Genomic DNA, 20,820 nt, shown 5'->3' on the forward strand with positions numbered 1-20,820 from the left:
GGTGTTATTGTCTATTTGATCAAATAGACAGCAACACCCGCAAATATAAAAACTCAACATGGTTATGTCTGTTATAAACTGGATTGTTTTTCAATGGAACTAACTGTATATTTGGTATTTCTTGAAAAAAATACCTGGCTACAATCTAACTGTAGACCCTTGAATCGTCAACTTCGCCTGGTCCTATTGCTAATGACGTCACTTTCTCATGACGTCTGTCGTCATTAGCTTTCCGCGTGTTATTGTCTATTTGATCCCGGAAAAAGAATGTAATTAACCAATCACAATACAGAACATACTGGCCATCAGTTTACAATAAGCAATAATGTGCATTATATATTGTTGACTATAAGCATTATTTTATATTGATGCTGTCCATATAATGTGTTGAAAAAGAAGTAAAAGGTACAATTTTCAAAGAAAGACACTTATACATGCACATGTATGTAGGATAGAATATGTAATGAAAAAGTCTGTCAACAGACACCATTCTAGGTTTGCATTGGTGCTTTATTTATCTTGCACATTCTTTTTACAAATTGCACATGAATATCGAAAATCTTTAAAAATTACAAAACACTTTTCCTTTTTCTTTTTACGTCATATCAAACTGAAGTTACTGACCCTGCTGCCAATATATATACTAAACAAAATAAGAAACTTCCGCTAACTTTGCTTGAACATAAGTTGATGAAAACAAACCGGGGGAATAATTGTTATATATGCGTTTAAAGAGTGTTCCATGATGCATCGTTTGGTGCAAAAATCATGGCCATAGGTTAACAGAAACTGGGAGAAATTTTGACCAAGTGTGGTAGGGGTTAAAAATAAAAACACCCACTTAATAATGGGTATGTCCACCTCTTGAATTGACCACTGCAGTGCACCGCAGGCGCATAGAATTGACTAAAGTGTTGATTTCTGCCTGTGGAATATTGTTCCATTCCTGAATGAGCGCTTGACGAAGTTCGTTGACGTTAGCGGGTGGGTTGGGACGACGCCTCAATCGTCTATCCAGACTATCCCAGACATGCTCGATGGGGTTGAAATCAGGACTTTTAACGGGCCAGTCATCAATGAAATCAATGTTATTTGTCCTAAGAAAATTTACAGTGTCTCTAGCTGTGTGAGAGGTGGCATTAGCATGCTGAAAAATCGAGATGTTGGCATTGTTATGGAACAGAGGAATGACGTGATGAGCGAGAATGTCATCGCGGTAACGTTGAGCATTTAAATTTCCATCAATGACGACTAGTGGTGAACGATAACCATGGGCTGCCCAGACCATGACAGAACCCCCACCCCCGAAACGATCTCGTTCAAGAACACAACAGTCAGCATAGTGTTCATTTCTCCTACGGTAGACGCGCACCCTGCCATCACCACATTGTAAAGAAAATCTGGATTCATCCGAAAAAAGAACGGTATTCCAGCGTCACCATATCCAACGAGTGTGTACACGTGCCCAATTAAGACGATTTAGACGATGACGTTGCGTTAAAACGCATCCGACGTAAGGACGTCGTGCATGTAAACCGTTCTCCCGCAGATGATTACGAACAGTTTTGCCCACTGATTTGTTTTCCAGATTTGGAAGCAGGTTATTTGAAACAGTTTGCCCACTGATTGATTTATGAAGCCCAGGTCTTAGCAGCAGTAGCAGTGGCAGTTTGGAATCGATTGCGCAAATGCGTGTTCATGATATAGCGGTCTTGACCACGCGTTGTAACATGCGGACGTCCACGACGTGGCAAGTCGTTGGTGCTTACTGTCGTTCGAAATCTTACGCGAAGATTTCGTATCGCTCTACTAGAACTCCCAACATGCCTTGCAACGTCTTCTGTCGACATGCCAGCATCAAGCATGCCAATCGCCCGTTCGCGTAAATTATTGGGTATTCTTGGCATACTAAAAATGCTACAATGTAAAAAACTTTAATTTGTTTACAAATTTTGAAGCGTTTTCGTTCACTTGACAACATTGTCAGTAAGACAAGTAAAACAAATTGACCGAATACTACACGGGACATGTCGAACCATGCATGCACGTGCAAATTGAATTTCACGTTGTTGACGATTAAAAGTGCAAAAATAATCGATAAAATTCATGAATCCTGATAATACAGCTCAAGGCTAATACTACCTATATAATTTCATTACAAAATTAATTCTTTAACACAACAAATACTATATGTACAAATCGGAAGTTTCTTTTTTTGTTCAGTATGTATATATAGGGTACAAATATAAATACATTAATTTTACTACTTTTGTTTTGTTTTCTCTAACAGGAATTCCTGCCCAAAACTACCTTGATGCTTTATGGCAGCAAGGTGGACTTGAAGATCGACCCGTTGGTATTTTTTACCGACTTCATCATGACTCCTCTAACATTAATCTCCATGATGAAGTAGATTTACATGAAAGTCATCAACGAAGATGGACCGAGACACAGGAGCCTGCAATGGAGATAAGTCTTCGTCAACAGAGGAGGTTACAACTGGAAGAAGAGACCTCTCCAAAAAGTCTCCAGCAGGTGTCACAGGTGGAGTTGACACGTGTCAATGTGGACCGTCCACCTCCGGCCCAGTCATCACTGAGACAACGAGAACCCGGAGACCAGGTACGGATGAATCAGTCTCAGAGTTCTAATTCATGAGCGGAGTCCCATTTTAAGAAGCTACTGTAGTGTTAAAATCACCTTAAGTGTACATGTAGTGACTAACATTTATAAAAGTTAACCTTAAAAGTTGTAGCCAAGCACACTTATTGGATTACAGCTTTTTACACCTTAGCCCGAGTACTTGACTGTAAGAGAGCTAGACAATCTGTCAATCGCTGCCCACCAAAAAGTAGTCAAAGATTCCTGCTCTAATACCACAACAATCCTATGTTTGATGTCAAATACATTTACATCGATAATTTTCGAGTTCCTTAATTAAAACAAATTCAAATATTAATCACTAATGCACACACTACAGACAGAAACCCGACAGCACCCACATTCATCTAAGCTTTGGCAAACTCCGAACAGCAGAATTCTAAGTTCGCCGACCTATATCGTGACATTTTGTCACATGATCGCCCACTCAGCCATTCTGTCTTCCAGGGGCCGTCTCATACAATAATACGACAAGTGACAATAACCCCCCCAAAAAGAGTTTGTTTTGTTCAACGACACCACTAGAGCACATTGATTCATTAATTATCGGCTACTGGATGTCAAATATTTGTTAATTTTATCATTGTAGCACTTCAGTCGAAAGACAGAAAGAATAGTTTTATTTAATGACACACTCAACACATTTCATTTATGGTTATATGGCGTCAGACATATGGTTATGGACCACACAGATATTGAGAGAGGAAACCCACTGTCCCCATTTCATGGGCTACTCTTTTCGATTAGCAGCAAGGGATCTTTTATATGCACCATCCCACAGACAGGGTAGTACATACCACAGCCTTTAATATGCCAGTCGTGGTGCACTGGCTGGAACGAGAAATAGCCCAATGAGCCCACCGATGAAAATGTACCGGGTTTCCTCTCTAACACTATGATAAAATTACCAAATATTTGACATCCAATAGCTGATAATTAATGAATCAATGTGCTCTAGGGGCGGGACTTAGCCCAATGGTACAGCGTTCCCTTGATGTGTGGTTGGTGTGGGATCGATCCCTGTCGGTGGGTCCATTGGGCTATTTCTCCAGTGCACCATGACTGGTATATCACAGACCATGGTATGTAGTACCCTGTCTATGGGATAGTGAATATAAAAGATCCCTTGCTACTAAGTAGCCCATGAAGGTTTCCTCTCAATATCTGTGTGGTCCATGACCATATGTCTGATGCCATATAACCTTAAATAAAATGTGTTGAGTGTGTCGTTAAATAAAACATGTCTTTCAATGTGCTCTAGTGGTGTTGTTAAACAAGACAAACTCTTATTTGTTTTGGTGATTGTCGGGCACTTGTATTAGTGTATGAGACAGCCCCTGGAAGACGGAATGGCAGAATGGGCGATCATGTGACGCAATGTCGCGATATAGGTCGGCGAACTTAGAATTCTGCTGTCCAGAATTTGCCGAAGCTTAGCTGAATATGGGTGCTGTCGGGTTTCTTTCCTCAGTAGGTGTATTGGTGATTAATATCTGAATTTTTTAATCAAGGAACTCGAAAATGATCGATGTTAATGTATTTGACGTGAAACATAGGATTGTTGTGGTATTAGGGCGGGAATCTTTGACTACTTTTTGGTGGGCAGCAATTGGCAGAAAATTACATAGCTTGGTCTCTGACTGTGACGAGAGCTTATATAACTGTTAAAATGTCCGTCTAGCTTTCTTACAGTCAGAGTACTCGGGCTATTTACACCTGTGAAATTTCTGCTTCCCTCATACTTTTGAAATAGTCTGCAATATACAGACAAAAATTATTTTTAACTTTGTTGCGTTTTTTAAAATGTGATGGTTTTAAGACAAACACTTTGGTTTTAAATATTTAATTTTTATATCAGTCATATATGTAAAATATGATGGAAATGACAAAATATGTGGGACAACTTACTAATTAATCATAGGTATTTGTTTGTGGATGGATTTAAAATTTTAGAGAGAAAAAAATTAAGACCAGTGATAGTTTACCCTTACTATGCTTTTAAGTGTCCTTGGCTATAGATTGATTTGAATTGATTTACATAAAAAAATAAGGAGAACAACAGAGTATGTATAGGAAATTCCTCATTTCTCTCTTCATGCAGTAGAACTGAAATCGGTTGAGGTACTATGATAACAACTGTTTTGTTTCTTTAATCATCTTGCAGAATAATAAATTGAGTCAAATTAACTTGAAAATGATGCCTACACGGTCCAGTAATCCAGATAATACATGTATAAGATGCTCCTTAAATTGATGTTTTGTCTGGTTTACTCAGGGCTCGAACTTAAGAATTTCTCTCTAAACAAAATTGCCGTTGGTGAAAGCCCACGGACAGCAATTTAAAACCTGCCCACGGTAAATGGAAAAAAAAGAAGACTTTTAGGGCAAATAAATAAAGACTGAAAGGTTATTTTGCTGAATGTAGACATATTATAGATCTACTAATGTTATATTCTGGCAGATAATTTACACCAGATGTAAACATTTTACCATCCAGCGTATAATCTAGACAATTTTTTAAGGGTCCCTTTTTGGTCAATTGGAAAAAAAAAAACGTTTCAAATACAAAAAAGGGAATTTTGAAGAATAATCAATACCAATACATTGATCAAATTAGTGTTCCCATTTTATATATATATGTCTTCATCATATAAAGCATTAAAAACTATACAAAAACAATTTTTTTATTTATTTTCACAAGTTTCTCAATATCAGTGTTCTCGCTGCTCCATTGAAGCGGGGCGGCCCGTCCCGCTATTGCATTTTGCCGCCCTCCTTTATTTTTCTGCACCCCTCTTTATTTTCCAGCACGATACTATATTTTACAGCACCTATCTCCACTATTTCCAAATGCACATTTTTTTCTACACATAAAAACACACAACGATCAGTCTGCACACTGGACATCAAAGGAAACGAGCCGTGTTGTGTACGAAAAAACAATTGACAAAACATTTACGACAGTTAAGGTAACGTAATTTAACAGTATTTTTAACAGCCTATATTTTGTATCCATATGCCTGTATCCATTTGTATGTTTAATACACACAATAAAAGTTATATTTTATTTGAGCAATGAAAACATTTTAATTTTTTACTGATTCGGCCATCTCCGATTGAAAACCCACTTATTTGGCGCCAAATTTGTCACGTGATCAGAACGGACATTCTGTCTTTTTGCTTCCACTAACTATCGTCTGATATTTTGTCCGCAATTGCAGATATAATTGGTTGTAACCGAAGATTTTTACTTTCTGTCAGTTCTGTCATTCTGTTTATTCAGCAGTTCATTATAAAATATTGTAAACTTTTCATTTTGGAGGGATATCACCGCTTATAAAAACAACGGAAGTGGTAGCGTTTATCATTACAATCATTTATCATGGGTGCCAAATAATATATACACTGCAATTTTTTTATCAGCTGGCGATTTTATCACACGGATCGATTCATTCGATGAAGATGGAAATAACAAAAAATGTATCCGACATTAGGGGATCACTTTACAAACATCTTTATTGTTTTTCGTATATCTTAAAATCTTTATTAAAATAATAATATTAAAACTTTGATTGGTTCAGCAAAACAGGAACTGCCCGGGGAATGTCAGACCGATAACATCTTCGGTTCAATTAAAATATGTGTATTTCGTATAAACATTTTTGCACTTTTTTGTATGTCTTTCCACAAAGTCTACCAACACGCAACAGTATGTTAACCAAGCTCCTCCCCTATTTTTGTTTTGTTTTTGTTTTTTTGTTTGTTTTTTTTTTTTTTTTTTTTAAGTGTGTGGTGCCACATGGCCGCTCTCCTTTAATTTTCACCCAGCGAGAAAACACTGCATATACTGGCAGATAATTTACACCAGGTGTAAACATTTTACCATCATTGAGGAGCTTTACCAATGGGACTTTTGTGCATCAGTGATGGTTCCGACCTACGGCAATTTATACTTCAACAACGGCAATTGCTGTCAGTGCCATCGTTAAGTTTGAGCCCTGTTTACTGCATGAAATTAAGATATATATATGTTTTATTGTTTACAGGATGAATCTTCAGGCTATGCGACAGGTGGTATATCCAGTGCAGAGATAAACAATGTAGATCTACAAGGTAACTATTTTCAGTATGGGTATACGTGCACAGAATGGACATGCTTTCTTTAATTCTTGGTAATGCAAGTTTCTAATTAGGCATTTCATTTATACTTGGGGTGGGATTTAGCTCAGTTGTTTGAGTGCTCCCTTGATATGCTTCCGTCTAAGGGTCAAAATACCTCAGTCCATCCATTCAGCTGATTGGATTTTTTCTCATTCCAACCAGTGCACCATAACTGGTCAAAAGCCACTGTATGTGCATATAAGTGCATATAAAAGATCCCTTGCTGCATTAAGAAAAATGTAGATTGTAGCAGGTTTTCTCTTATGACGACGTGTCAGAATTACTAAATGTTTGACATCCAATAGACAGTGATTAATAGTCAATGAACTCTAGTGGTGTCGTTAAAACGAAACAGACAGACATATTTAATAATGACAATAACAAAACCCTCCCCAAATAGTTATAGTTTTGTACCATTTAACACATTTCACAGTTCGCCATCACTGTTCCTCATAATCACTGTCGTTGTCACCTTTTCCGTCATGTTCACCACTGACCACAATCAACATCGGCATCATTTGTCATCATTATAGTATCCGTTGATCACCATAAACATCATCATCAGCTGTCACCACTATTCACTGATCACCATAACCATCACCATCCACCAGTTATCACTGTCGCCTAAAATCATTCACAGATCACATTCCGGTCAACACCATTCAGGGCTGGCCATATCCTAAAATTTTCAATTGCCCACCGGGCAAGTAACTCTCAAATTTGACTTGCCCACAAAAAAATTAACTTGTCCCAAAATGTAAGCAGTTTAAATCAAAATTTAAACAGTATTTGTCAAACAATTTCACATCATACAAAACATTTGTAAGCCTTGTATTACTAACTATGTTTATTTACCTTATTTTAGAATCATCATCAAAAATATGCTACTTTGATTTATTATTAGTAGTATTATTAGTATTATTATTTTATTTTTTTTTGGTTGGGGAGGTCATAATGAATGAGTGTACCAAAGAGATCTTTTGTTTTTAAATATTAAAAAAAAAAATTATGATGAATTTTACTTGTAGAATACAGGACATTGCAATTCAGGTTTTCCTTAGAAACTCTGGCGCACATTAGCAAATTTAAAATGGCGGGGCAATTTTTTATGTTGGAAGATTTATTTTGTTAATAATGATGAAGAACCAGTTTCTACGTCCCTTTGGACTATGGCGTTTGGTGCTCTTGATGTGAGTGCGCCTACTCACTGTTCTTAACGTTTAGTCAATTAAATGTTACTTACATGTACATTTATATACTGAACAAAACAAGAAACTTCCGATTTGTACATATAGTATTATATGAAATTATATAGGTATTAGCCTTGAGCTGTATTATCAGGATTCATGAATTTTATCTATTATTTTTGCACTGTTAATCGTCGACAACGTGAAATTCAGTTTGCATGTGCATGCATGGTTCGACATGTCCCGTGTAGTATTCGGTCAATTTGTTTTACTTGTCTTACTGACATTGTTGTTAAGTGAACGAAAACGCTTCAAAATGTGTAAAAAAAAATTAAGTTTTTTACATTGTAGCATTTTTAGTATGCCAAGAATACCCAATCATTTATGCGAACGGGCGATTGGCATGCTTGATGCTGGCATGTCGACAGAAGACGTTGCAAGGCATGTTGGGAGTTCTAGTCGAGCGATACGAAATCTTCGAACGACAGGAAGCACCAACGACTTGCCACGTCGTGGACGTCTGCGTGTTATAACGTGTGGTCAAGACCGCTATATCATGAACACGATTCCAAACTGCCACTGCTATTGCTGCTAAGACACCTGGGCTTCATAATAACCGAATCAGTGGGCAAACTGTTCTTAATCGTCTGCGGGAGAACGGTTTACATGCACGACGTCCTTACGTCAGATGCGTTTTAACGCAATGTCATCGACTAAATCATATTAATTGGGCACGTGTACACACTCGTTGGATATGGCGAGGCTGGAATACCATTCTTTTTTTGGATGTATCCAGATTTTTTTTACAACGTGGTGATGGCAGGGTGCGCGTCTACTGTAGGAGAAATGAACGCTATGCTGACGGTTGTGTTCTTGAACGAGATCGTTTTGGGGGTGGGGGTTGTGTCATGGTCTGGGCAGCCATTGCCCACGGCTATCGTTCACCACTAGTCGTCATTGATGGCAATTTAAATGTTCAACGTCACTGCGATGACATTCTCGCTCATCACGTCATTCCTCTGTTCCATAACAACGCCAACATCTCGATTTTTCAGCATGATAATGCCACCTCTCATACAGCTAGAGACACTGTAAATTTTCTTACGACAAATAGCATTGATTTCATTGATGACTGCGATGCACTGCAGTGGTCAATTCAAGAGGTGGTCATACCTGTTATTAAGTGGGTGTTTTTATTTTTAACCCCTACCACACTTGGTCAAAATTTCTCCCAGTTTCTGTTAACCTATGATCATGATTTTTGCACCAAACGATGCATCATGGAACACTCTTTAAACGCATATATAACAATTATTCCCCCGGTTTGTTTTCATCAAGTATTGTTCAAGCAAAGTTAGCGGAAGTTTCTTATTTTGTTCAGTATACATCAGTTTAATTGGGAAACAAATGCAAAAATTTGCAGATGGACAACCTAATTTCATAATACAAAACACTTCTACATTGTGGGAATTTCCTGACCTATTTTTACGTCACAAGTGTGTTGCACGACTCAAATAGATGAATCATAAAGCAAAAACTAACTTTACAAAGAGTCTACTTATATCCATTTTATTAACATGCTATATCGTAACGTTCTAAACAGCTTTTTCTTGATACTTCAACGTTTCCTTCATGGACACCGGCATTAAATACCATGATTTATGAATAAAGACCTAATTTCTTAAATGCCCTCAAAAAGCAGGGGCGCTTATTCAAAGACATGGGCCTACTTCCTGTCAAATACAGCCCCAAGTTCAGCCAGCAAACATATTGCTAACGTTCGCAAACTAATTGATTGGTTCCCAACGTGGGCATTTTGTTTACTGTGAAGCGCGTAAACCAGTCTAGCGGACGATTTTCTGCTCGTTCTGGCTGAACGCGGCTCGGTACTCGATATAATAATTATGTGAAACAAAAGTTTGGTTTCATGATTTTACCGACACGCTATCGACACGGTACCAAATATTGAGTGAGATGTAAGTTTTTTTACTTGCACAACCAACCAAAGTCTGAACGACCTTGCGCTCTTGGCCAAGCTTTGAAATGGTAGACGACGTTGGCTGCAGACTATGGAATTACAAAAATGGCAAGTGTAGGCTACAAAAGAGATAAAGAGGCAGCTTGTGTTCAGAAATTTTGGTTGCCCGGGGCGAATGGACGAGTACGTTTGGCCATCCCTGCCATTACTGGTCACTGAACATCATCACCATCCCAGAATCATCGCTGTCACTATGACCAATCACTGATCACATCTCCATCATCACCATTACTGAACTAAACATCATGATCACCATCGTTCACGAATTGCCATCATGGTCATGATCATTCACTGATCACTTCGTTCTTCACCATGAACATAATCCAACTACTTATAAACTGAAAAACTGAAATCAATCTACAGTCGCATCTTATCCACGTCAATATTTGACATGTTGTAAAATTATTCCCATTAAACAATGTTCATATTACACAAATAACACAATCTTCAAATACACCACTATTCATTTAACATTCTTTAAACAGTGACATTCACATAAAACTACTAATGCATTCATACAGCACTATAAATTACAACACAAATTCAATAAACTACAAATATATTCTACTTAGTTGTCACCAACCGAGAATGACACATTTCAAAATATTTAACAATATGTCCACAATGTTTCTTTCACAAGAAATTTAATGTGTGTGTCCAAAACCAAAGTCAATTCTCTGCCAGCTTACACCAAAAACTAAAGTGCTGACCAACGTAAGCCAGAAGCCGAAATTCTGGACTGGCAATCAAAGTATAACACACAGTTTGTCGTGGCAAGCTATGACTCATAGCTGCACTTATACTTTATAATTACCAAAGTATTTACAATAAATAGCTGCAATTTATACTTTCAGTTACCAATGAAAGTATTTACAATAAATAGCAGCAATTTATACTTTAATTACGAAAGTATTTACGATAAATAGCTGCATTTTATACTTTTGATTACCAATGAAAGTATTTACAATAAATAGCTACAATTCATACTTTTAATTACCAAAGTATTTACAATAAATGTTCTAAAATAAACTTAGTTGTGAAAAGATTATCCTTGACTTGTGATACATGTATATCCCATGTATTAAAAAAAAATCATATTTGTAGATAAATCGGACATTTACAGGGCACAATATTTGACGCGAACCGCCGTTCTATTCGTGTGTCGGTTACACAAAATTAAATTTACACGAACCGCAAACTGGTTACATCATGACCTGTAAATGTTCAGAAATTAAAACTTGCAAACTTCACGATTACAGAAAGTTTATTCACGCAGACAATGACATACTACTAGTATTACGACAGATGTTTTAGGCTGAATTTTAGATACTTGATGTGCAGCAAACCAGTAAACAATGTTATATTGCAACGGTTGTAACTTGCGACCAGTCTAAACTTTTCAAAAAGTTTTAAAGAAATGTGCTCGGACCGCTGGAGACGGCTAAATTATCTGCTGCTATTTTATCTCTAAAGGGATTGGCTATAATTTTGCATATGTTAAAAACAGTTTTAACGTAAACAGGAATCCAAAAGTGTCACAAAAATTGAAAAATACTGACATCGCATAATGAGCTTTAAAAAAACAAACATTTGGAACGTCACTGTAGTATATAAGTACCATTGATAAAGTGAAAGTAGCATAGCCACCGCAAAACGCAAAAAGGCATCCCTCCAAATGATTATATATATATTTCAAAGGTGTAGCGCCCATTACGCACAGTACGCATGTGCGTAATGCAAAAACAAACTCTGGGAATAGGTCGAGGCTGTTTGTAATTGTTCTATAAAATATTCTCTTAAAATTGACTAGAAAAAAGATTTAAAAAAAAAAAAAAAAAAAATGCTTCCGAATCCCCCTGCTTGTAATGCTAAGAACATTTCTGGCTACACCCCTGTATTTTGTTTCAATACTGGGGATAATATTCAGTTCTTTTTTAATATTGTTAACTTTAGCAAGCATTAAAGACATTTTTTTATTTTTTTTTAAATGTTTTCTTTTGTATTTGTTTTATCTTTATGTTTGAGCTAAAAACTATGTATTTAAAATATAATTTCAACGTAATTTTGAGGTAACCGATCAGATAACCCACGGGTTACGCAAATATACTTCACGTAACTGAACAATTGGTTACCTAGGTAAAAACCACGTGAACCGACTTCCGGTTACCTCAGATTTCAAAATATTGTCCTCTAATTTAGGATTATAATCTGCGACAAAAGTGTTTGTTTGTTTTGTATAACACCACCACTAGAGCACATTGATTTATAAATATTCGGCTATAGGATGTCAAACATATGGTAATTTTGACAGTCATAGAGCGGAAACCCATTACCTTTTTCTATTAGTAGCAAGGGATCTTTTATATGCACCATCCCACAGACAGGGTAGCATATACCACAGCCTTTGATATACCAGTCACGGTGCACTGGCTGGAACGAGAAATAGCCCAATGGGTCCACTGACAGGGATCGATCCTAGACCAACCACGTATCAGGCATGTGCTTTACCACTGGGCTACATCCTGCGCTGTGTCAAAGGAGAATCGATGAATTGGCATATAACTCTACACGGACTAAAGTTAAATTCATATAAAAACATGGTATGAAGTTTTAAACCCATGCCAACTCAAAAAAACATTTTTGAAAAAAAAAATCAATGTAAATAAAAACAAGTTTCTTTACAAATTACCATCAAATTGCATACCCGGTAGGTTAAATCTTCTTTTTTGATATAGGGATAACAGCAATTGATGAAACAGCCATGGTACTGCATTATTGATTGCTTTGATCAGTTATAATACAGGTGAAGCTGCATACCATGGCTGTTCTAGCATTTTGTCTTCACCCCTGTTTAAAAAAAGATTTAATCAATTTAATTTGATGGTAATTTGTAACTTTTTTTTATTGACATAGAACATGTTTGTAAACATTTTAAAATGTTTCAAGAGTTGGTATGGGTTTAAAATTTAGTAATATGCTGTTATGTAATTTTTAACATTATTTAGTATATTATACATGCAGTTACATGCCAATTGATAAGTTCTCTTTAGATGCAAACCAATTATAACGTTCAGTTAACTTGCCCCATTTCATGCACTTTGAACTTGCTGTCAATTCTACAATGTATAACATAGATGTACATGCATGACAGCTGACAAAATTTCATTTTAGTTCCAATTCATTTAGCCCTGGGGTAGCATACAGAATAACAAATAGAAACATGTTAAGCATCGGTCTCGTTTATTTTAAATCGGGGCTGTAATGTTAACACTTGTTCCCTTGTCCAGGATGAATGGTTTTGGGGTAGAACAAGTAAATTATTCTACCAACTTGTCTTACCAGACAAGCCAATAAAAAATTTAAAAATATTTACAAAACTATAATTTATTCATGAATTTAATACACGTGACAGTTTTGTTTTGATCAAGCAGATGTTTATGCTGCCCGTAACATTTGGGTGGGACAAAGCTAATTCATATAGGACAAGTAAAAATGTAGATCCACTTGGCCTTTAGGATTAACTGATTTTTTCCTGTTTAGGACAAGTCTTCCCCTGCCCCTTGATCATCGGCACATTGATTATTTGAGGAATTTAAAAATAATTTTGTCATTGACGTGCTGTAGAAAAATTCACGGTTGAACCTTGTTATTAAGTATACAATTGTGAAATGCTAGAACAAAGCATAAGAAGTGTGTCACCCTGTGTATAATCGATATTACATGAAATATTTCACCTCTTAGGAGCATATGCAGCATATTAGCTAAATATACATATAGATTAATTGGCATGCAATTGCTTTTCAGAGGTGCAGACACTGAGAAAACTGTCTGAACATGAGGACTCTGAAGAGATTATGGACAGCAACAGTGATTCTAATGATAGAAACAGTGATTCTGATGATAAAGAAGAGAGTTAAGAAGGATCAGGTAACTATTCCATGCATGCTGAATATCTGCTGACAACACAAGGCAGAATTGTTACGAATTATTTACTTAAAAACATTATTTACTTACTATAAAATAAGAAGAAACTACATGCATATGTATAAATTTCATGTCATTCGAGCCCAACTTTGAAATTTATCAATCGAATTAAAATTAGCTCCACTATTACATGTGGATCTAGCAGCAGCTCGTTGGAGCTCATGTCCAGTTGACCTTTCATTCGACCAATCAAAACCTTACTTGCAAAATCATGCCAGTGATTTGAAAAGAATTTAAAAACATTCGGGATTATGCTGAGGGTATACGAAATGATTCGGATGAATTACAAAGTATGCCAGAAACTAATTGCAATATAAAATTTTATATAAAATTTGTTTCATGACGAAAAAAACACCCTGTGATGGTATAGTCATAAAATTTGTTTATACTAGTATACAATCCAGAGTGTATTACTGTACTTTTCCCCCTGTTTTTTCAATGTTGAAATAGACCAACAAGTTTGCCTATTGCATAAATAGTCTCACCCGATATTTTTAGAATTTGTATGCTCATGAATAACGCTATAAAAGGCAATGTGTAATTAGTCAATATTTAAATTGTTATTTATAGATGAAATGTCACCTGGACATGGGAGTCCACGCAATGCTGTTAAATCTACTGGTAGACCCAGTAGAGCTAATTTTAATCAGATTGGAACTTCACATACTTTGTTTTCGCTTCCTGTTTATTCAATCTGATTAAAATTAGCTCTACTGGTCTTGTATACACCTACCCATTTAGTCGTTAAAACACACACTGAGTGGGAGCCGGTACTGGGCTGTGAACCCTGTACCTATCAGCCTTATGTCTAATGGCTTAACCACGACACCACCAAGGCCGTCCTAATTTAAGCTACTGAGTATGGTCAGATTTTAAAATAGGGTTATAATGAAAGGTTTTATCTCCCATCTTGCTGCAGGAATAGGTTTTCACATTTAAAATAACATTTAGGGCAATAACAATAATCATCCGTTGATGACAATTGATCTTACAACTCATCACACCTCAGGCGAGCACTCCAGATACCACTGAGATACCTTTTTTATCTGTAATTTTTGGTATTATTTGTATCTAACAGACACGAATGTATTATTCTATTTCTTACGTATCCCCAAAAGCCAGGTTTTAAGCAAATGTTTGACTAAAAGTTATTTACAGCCATTGCACTTGTAGCTAACTTATGCGTCACAGACCCATGATTGTCAGGTTAACTATACATCACAATATAAGCAATTTCCATCGTGTAGTTTTTCATTGGATGTATGGCAGTGGTGACCTGGTCATCACCTAGAAGCAGCCAGTCATATGTCTTGAAATTATTAACATACATACATGTGTTAACAATCAGGTGTAACCAAAAATAACACATGATGTTCTCACCGATGGGTGTGTAAGAAAAAAGAAAACAACCAACAATGGCAAACGATCATTTGAAAAATCAAAGCATCAAAAATAATAATGCAAATTGTTTATTTTGTATACCAGTATTCATCCCACCCCCAACCCTCATTTAACATATTTTTTTTATTGTTTTAAATACTCCATAAATGCTGAAAACATATTTCAGAAAATAGGCCAACTTATCCTCTGACAATGTTTACGTTTTTGTGGATAAAGTCACATGACAGAATAGGATTTCCCTCCACACTTTTTTTTTAAAGTTATAATTAAACGGATCATTTGGGTAATCCTCTTATATCATTATATTTGTTGGAGAAAAAGTTATAATTGTGGTGGGTTGTTTTGGGGTTAAATGTAGAATTTACAACAAATATAACATAAAGATTAACATTAAACACTCCAAATGATTTGGTTTGAACATTTATTTATTGAATTATTTTTATTTCAAATAATTTAACACAGAACATTTTAGCCTTTTTCCTAAAGCTTTGACTGGATTGTTCTGAAACTTGATACACAGATTCTCTTGGTAGTCTCCACGTATATGTAATAAGTCTTAATCTCTCTCCACCAAAGTTGGGTTTAACGACACCATTAAAAAGTTGAGGTTTCTTTTGTTGAACAACACCACTAGAACACATTGATTTTGTGGTAAATGACCAATTTAACAAAATCACAGTTAAAAGTTGTTTTCTGGTTAAGTCGACTTCTTAAATAAAACTGCCTTGGTGCCCTCTGAAAATGTATGAAAGTAGCCTTTGTGCCTTTTAGGTTAGCCTTGGTGCCCTCTGAAAATGTATGAAAGTAGTCTTTGTGCCTTTTAGGTTAGCCTTGGTGCCCTTTGAAAATGTATGAAAGTAGTCTTTTTGCCTTTTAGGTTAGCCTTGGTGCCCTTCATTTCCTAGATTTTTAAAGGCTATCATAGCCTGCCCTTCTAACACTGAATTTCGAGGCCTGATGGATGAGCCGGCATAAGTCGACACACATGCCCATGACAGGCGTATGCTTCAACAGCTTGCTCTGAATATGCACGATAAAACCTATGATCTGACCTAACTGAAAAATGTAGCGGGGTTTTCTATATGTCACAATTACCAAATGTCAAACAAAACTAACTTTTTGTAATTTGACCTAGATAATGTGAATGAGCAAGCATAGCGAAACGATAGCGATGTAGTGAGCCTTATATGTTCCAAAATAGAACTGGATCATCTATTCCAAATGTTTATATAATATAAATATTCTAGGACCTGCAGCTTTGATTGAACAAGTCTTTTTCTCTATTCCTAGTGACAGCCAGGCACCAGTGGGACAAGTCGACACGACCTCCAGGAACCTCCAGGTGATCTTTATTAAGCTTGGTGTACATTCAGTGGCATGTGCTGTCCATGTGATCTTTATTAAGCTCGGTGTACATTCAGTGGCATGTGCTGTCCAGGTGATCTTTATCAAGCTCGCTGTACATTCAGTGGCATGTGCTGGTGTTTTGGCTTGTGAATGCACGTCTCACTGCTTGGCTGACACATGGTTTTTTAACTCTTGATTGATGGTTAAGTTGCAGAATTTGACATTTATTTTTCCTTATACATGTACTTAAAGGATTTGGTGGAATCAGATAACTGCAAAGGTGCATTATTGAGAAAATAAAACTATGCACAGTGTGTTATAAAGATGATGTAAGAGGAGTTCCATGAACAGACACTTTTTATATGTACAAGGTATCATTAAAAAAAATCCCAGATAATTCTGCTGAAAATATTTTACAGTTGTATCAATTGGAATCAAACTGAATGACCTCTTTAATCGCAAAAAAAGATTTCGTGAATTTGTTAGTATTATAAAGAGCAGTGTCTCCTGTTCAGTTTGATTTTATATTATTTTAAAACCTGTTCCTATTTGTTTATACATGTACATGTTTTTGCAACCTTGATGTATGTTTTATATATATACTCAACAAATTAAGAAAGTATAGGGGCCTACATGTAATAATACTCTGTTTATTTCAGTATTACAAACTTCATGGATGAAATTTAAAAAAAAGATCAATGCACCATGATGTAGCGTTCCTGGTTTTCTGTCGATCTATCATTTCATATTTCCTTGGTTATTATTTTTATTTGGTTCTTCTTGTTATTCTTCTTCTTATTAATTATATTAATCTCTAATATTAACCTTGCTAATAAGGGAATGCCAGGAACGTTACGTTGTGCATGTTATAAAGTATGGTATGAGACCAGTCTAATTTATATTGTGGTGGAAAATTACTCGAGGGTTGTCGGTAGGTTACGGGCTTTGTTATTATCTGACCAATCGGGTTTAAGGGTTATGAAAGTCCGTGCAGATCGTGCCGAGGCATTATCCTTTACTTGGTTTTTGGGTTTGAAACAAGTAAGTCTTGTTTTGTTCTGTAGGATGTTTTTTTGATTGAATTTGTGCTTGCTTCCAAATCATTAGAACATATTTAAATATTATTATGGGTGGGGAAGAGATTAATTAATTAAATGGTTGTATTTGGCTAAAGGAAATTCCTTTGCCAACGATGACGCTAGCACATTTTGAGTGGGTTGGGAGTTTATCCGTCTAGGGCAGCGTGTCAAGGAATCTGCTTTCCGAATTAGCAAAACGGAGCTAACGAAAAGGGTGCTGTTAGACTATAATAGGGAGTGGTTTTGAGAAGAGCTAGCGGATATCTCAATCTCATTTAGTATTGGTGAACGTTGTTGTGATGGGGAGGTGTTAATTAAAAGGGAACTTAGATTTATTTGTAAATAACTATTAAAATTTAAATGTCAACTGTCTTCGTATTGCGAAATGTTGAGAACTGTTTTCTGTGTTGACCCCCTTGAATAAATATATAATCTGTTCTATTGTTATGTAGTCTGTCTGATACTAGTATTTAGTACCGTCAAGGCCGCCTATTTAGTGTTAATTACATTGAAGTCTACAACTGAAAGGGGTAGCTGGACCCAGGTAAAATTTCAAGTTGCATGATTTCGTTTCATACTTGAGTACGAAATTCATTACAATGACACAGGAGGTTTGTGTAATTAAATGCATCATTGCGTGTCTATACTGACCTCACAAAGAACTAGAGCTGGGCAGTATTGAAATTTCAGGTTTGGTAACAGTATTTTTGGAATGATTTACCTCGGTATCAGTATGGTATTCGGTATTGATACAATACTGATACTAATATTGATCAGTATTTTTGATATACTTGGCTTTTAAACGTATGCCCGAGTTAAGTGTCACCCACTAATTTGACCTAAATAAAATTAACTTCCATACAGCTATTTTGTGTTCGTCAGATATATTGTTAGTGCTTTACTAAACGGCGGATAACATTTTTCAGTACCAAAATTTCAGTATTTTGAAATTTGCTCGGTACAATAAATCGGTATTAACATAATATTGATACCAAACAGTATATGCACGGTATACCGCCCAGCTCTACCTCACGACTCCCAAAATGTTAAATGTCCCAACAAGTTAGGTGTGGCCACAGTGGGCGTCAATGCAGGCTTGACAACATCGCCTCATAGACTCGGTAAGTCGGTTAACGAGCATAGCTGACGTCATTGTGCCACTCCTGTACACGAGCATGTGACACTGCTGGCCAGGGCAATACTTCCACAAGAATTTTGATTCAGAAAGTCAGTACACTCTCGGGCAACGTGCGAATGTGCGTTGTCATGTTGAAAGGTCATATGGGGATGTTGTGCAAGATATGGAACAACAATAGGAGCAAGGATTTCCTCTCTGTAACGAACACCCGTTAGGTTTCCATGAACAACATGAAGGTCAGTTCGACCTGTCCCAGAAATCCCAGCACAAACCTCCACCAAACCTGTAGATTCTCGTAACACAACAATTCTAGTATCTCGCACCTCTTCTGGGGTACACCACGATACGCCTGTCCGCAACTTGTAAGTTGAATATTGATTTGTCATTAAAAAGGATATTTCTTCAATGAATTCTGGTCCATCGGATATGATGTCTCAACCACTGCACCACAGTGACATTGTTGGAATGGGGCATGTCACTGGCCGTTGTGCACGGATATTGTATGCTCTCAGTCGGTTTCTTACAGTTTGGGCAGTGATGTGCGACTGCTGGGCACTAATGGTGGCTGGTTGAAATCAGTTTTGGAGGGTCGTGGTTTGGATATACGGACCCTGCACAGCCGAAATAACTCGTGGCCTACCACTATGAAGACGGTCATTGGTGGACCCAGTGACGTTTGGTCGATTGACAAGTCTGTGTACTGTCACTTTAAAACGTTTGGTAACGTCACCGATACTGGTGCCTGCTTAAAACATTCCTACTGCTCTCTTGTGGTCCTTTGGGGTCAACTGTGGCATGGTTAAAAGGGATGTTTTAGACGTAATTTGTTGTTTTTAAACAGTATTGAACCTCTGGGTATTTGATTTAAACATTGGGAGCCATTTAGATGCAGAAAAATTTGGAAATTGTGCATTTGTTCTGCCTGTGAATCCATGATGTCATCAACAGCATTCCAACACAGCATGCACGTGCAAAACATGTTAAGCGAGGACGAAACCTCGCAGCTGTTCTATTGCGTTACAGTACAACAATATTTAGAAATACATTTCTCCAATATGTATACTTTTTTTTGTTGAGTATGTATAGAATAACCGCTTAAGGGCATAGGCTATTAACTTAGGGCCTGGCAAGAAGGACAATAACAATGATATCAGCAATAGTGTATTGTGTAATTTGTACTGACTGCAGCTTCATCCTGTGAAGTTCAGAAGAAACCTAGCAACCTCAGTGGTGTAGTGGTTAAGCCAACAGACAGGTACTGGGATCGTGTCCCACCTGAGGTAATGGGGATTTTTCACTCGGCACTAATCCAACCCAACTGCTAGACTCAATGGGGAGGTGTACGTAAGACCACATACATTGATTTTCACCTACATGTACTTCATGGGTGCAGTTGTGTGTGTGTGTGTCTCCCGTGTATATGACCCCACATGGGGGATGATAACCCAACAGACACTGCAGGTTCTGTGTACCGAAAGAAAGTCTATAACTAAAATTAATACCAAAACAGCAAGCGTGGAGCACGCGACCTTGTCAAGCATACTGAAATACTGTGTAGTGACCATTCATCTCATCCATATACCGGCATATGTATGTGATATCCAAAAACTAACATTGTGTCATTGACTCCATGTTACATGTTTGTTTAAAAAAAAAAAAATAGAATGGGGAACTTCAGAAGGCTTTTATTATTTGGCTAGCTGCTTTGTTTGTTTTTATGTTGATGATTGTTTAGATACATGTATGGAACTGTAATGTTTTGTTTGGTGTTATTATCAGGAGTGCAACTGGTTGTTTGTCTGCTTTTAGCAAATGGCGAGACCT

At 36.8% G+C, this 20,820-nt stretch overlaps 1 protein-coding gene across 4 annotated transcripts in view; it reads left to right on the plus strand.

Annotated features, from left to right (window-relative positions):
* Positions 1-20,820, plus strand: part of LOC121369207 — a 39,594-nt gene that overhangs the window by 14,118 nt on the left and 4,656 nt on the right. For 2 of the 4 annotated variants that reach the window (XM_041494132.1, XM_041494131.1), the window contains exons 3-6: positions 2,291-2,622; positions 6,708-6,774; positions 13,852-13,974; positions 16,723-18,295. In XM_041494132.1, coding sequence (XP_041350066.1) covers positions 2,291-2,622; positions 6,708-6,774; positions 13,852-13,964 — 512 coding nt within the window. In that variant the 3' untranslated portion in view covers positions 13,965-13,974; positions 16,723-18,295. Of the gene's footprint in view, positions 1-2,290; positions 2,623-6,707; positions 6,775-13,851; positions 13,975-16,722; positions 18,296-20,820 lie in introns of those variants that run through there. The other 2 variants (XR_005957578.1, XM_041494133.1) reach the window with 2 other exon arrangements.

This window comes from Gigantopelta aegis, chromosome 3, assembly GCF_016097555.1.
Source record: "Gigantopelta aegis isolate Gae_Host chromosome 3, Gae_host_genome, whole genome shotgun sequence".
Taxonomy (NCBI): domain Eukaryota; kingdom Metazoa; phylum Mollusca; class Gastropoda; order Neomphalida; family Peltospiridae; genus Gigantopelta; species Gigantopelta aegis.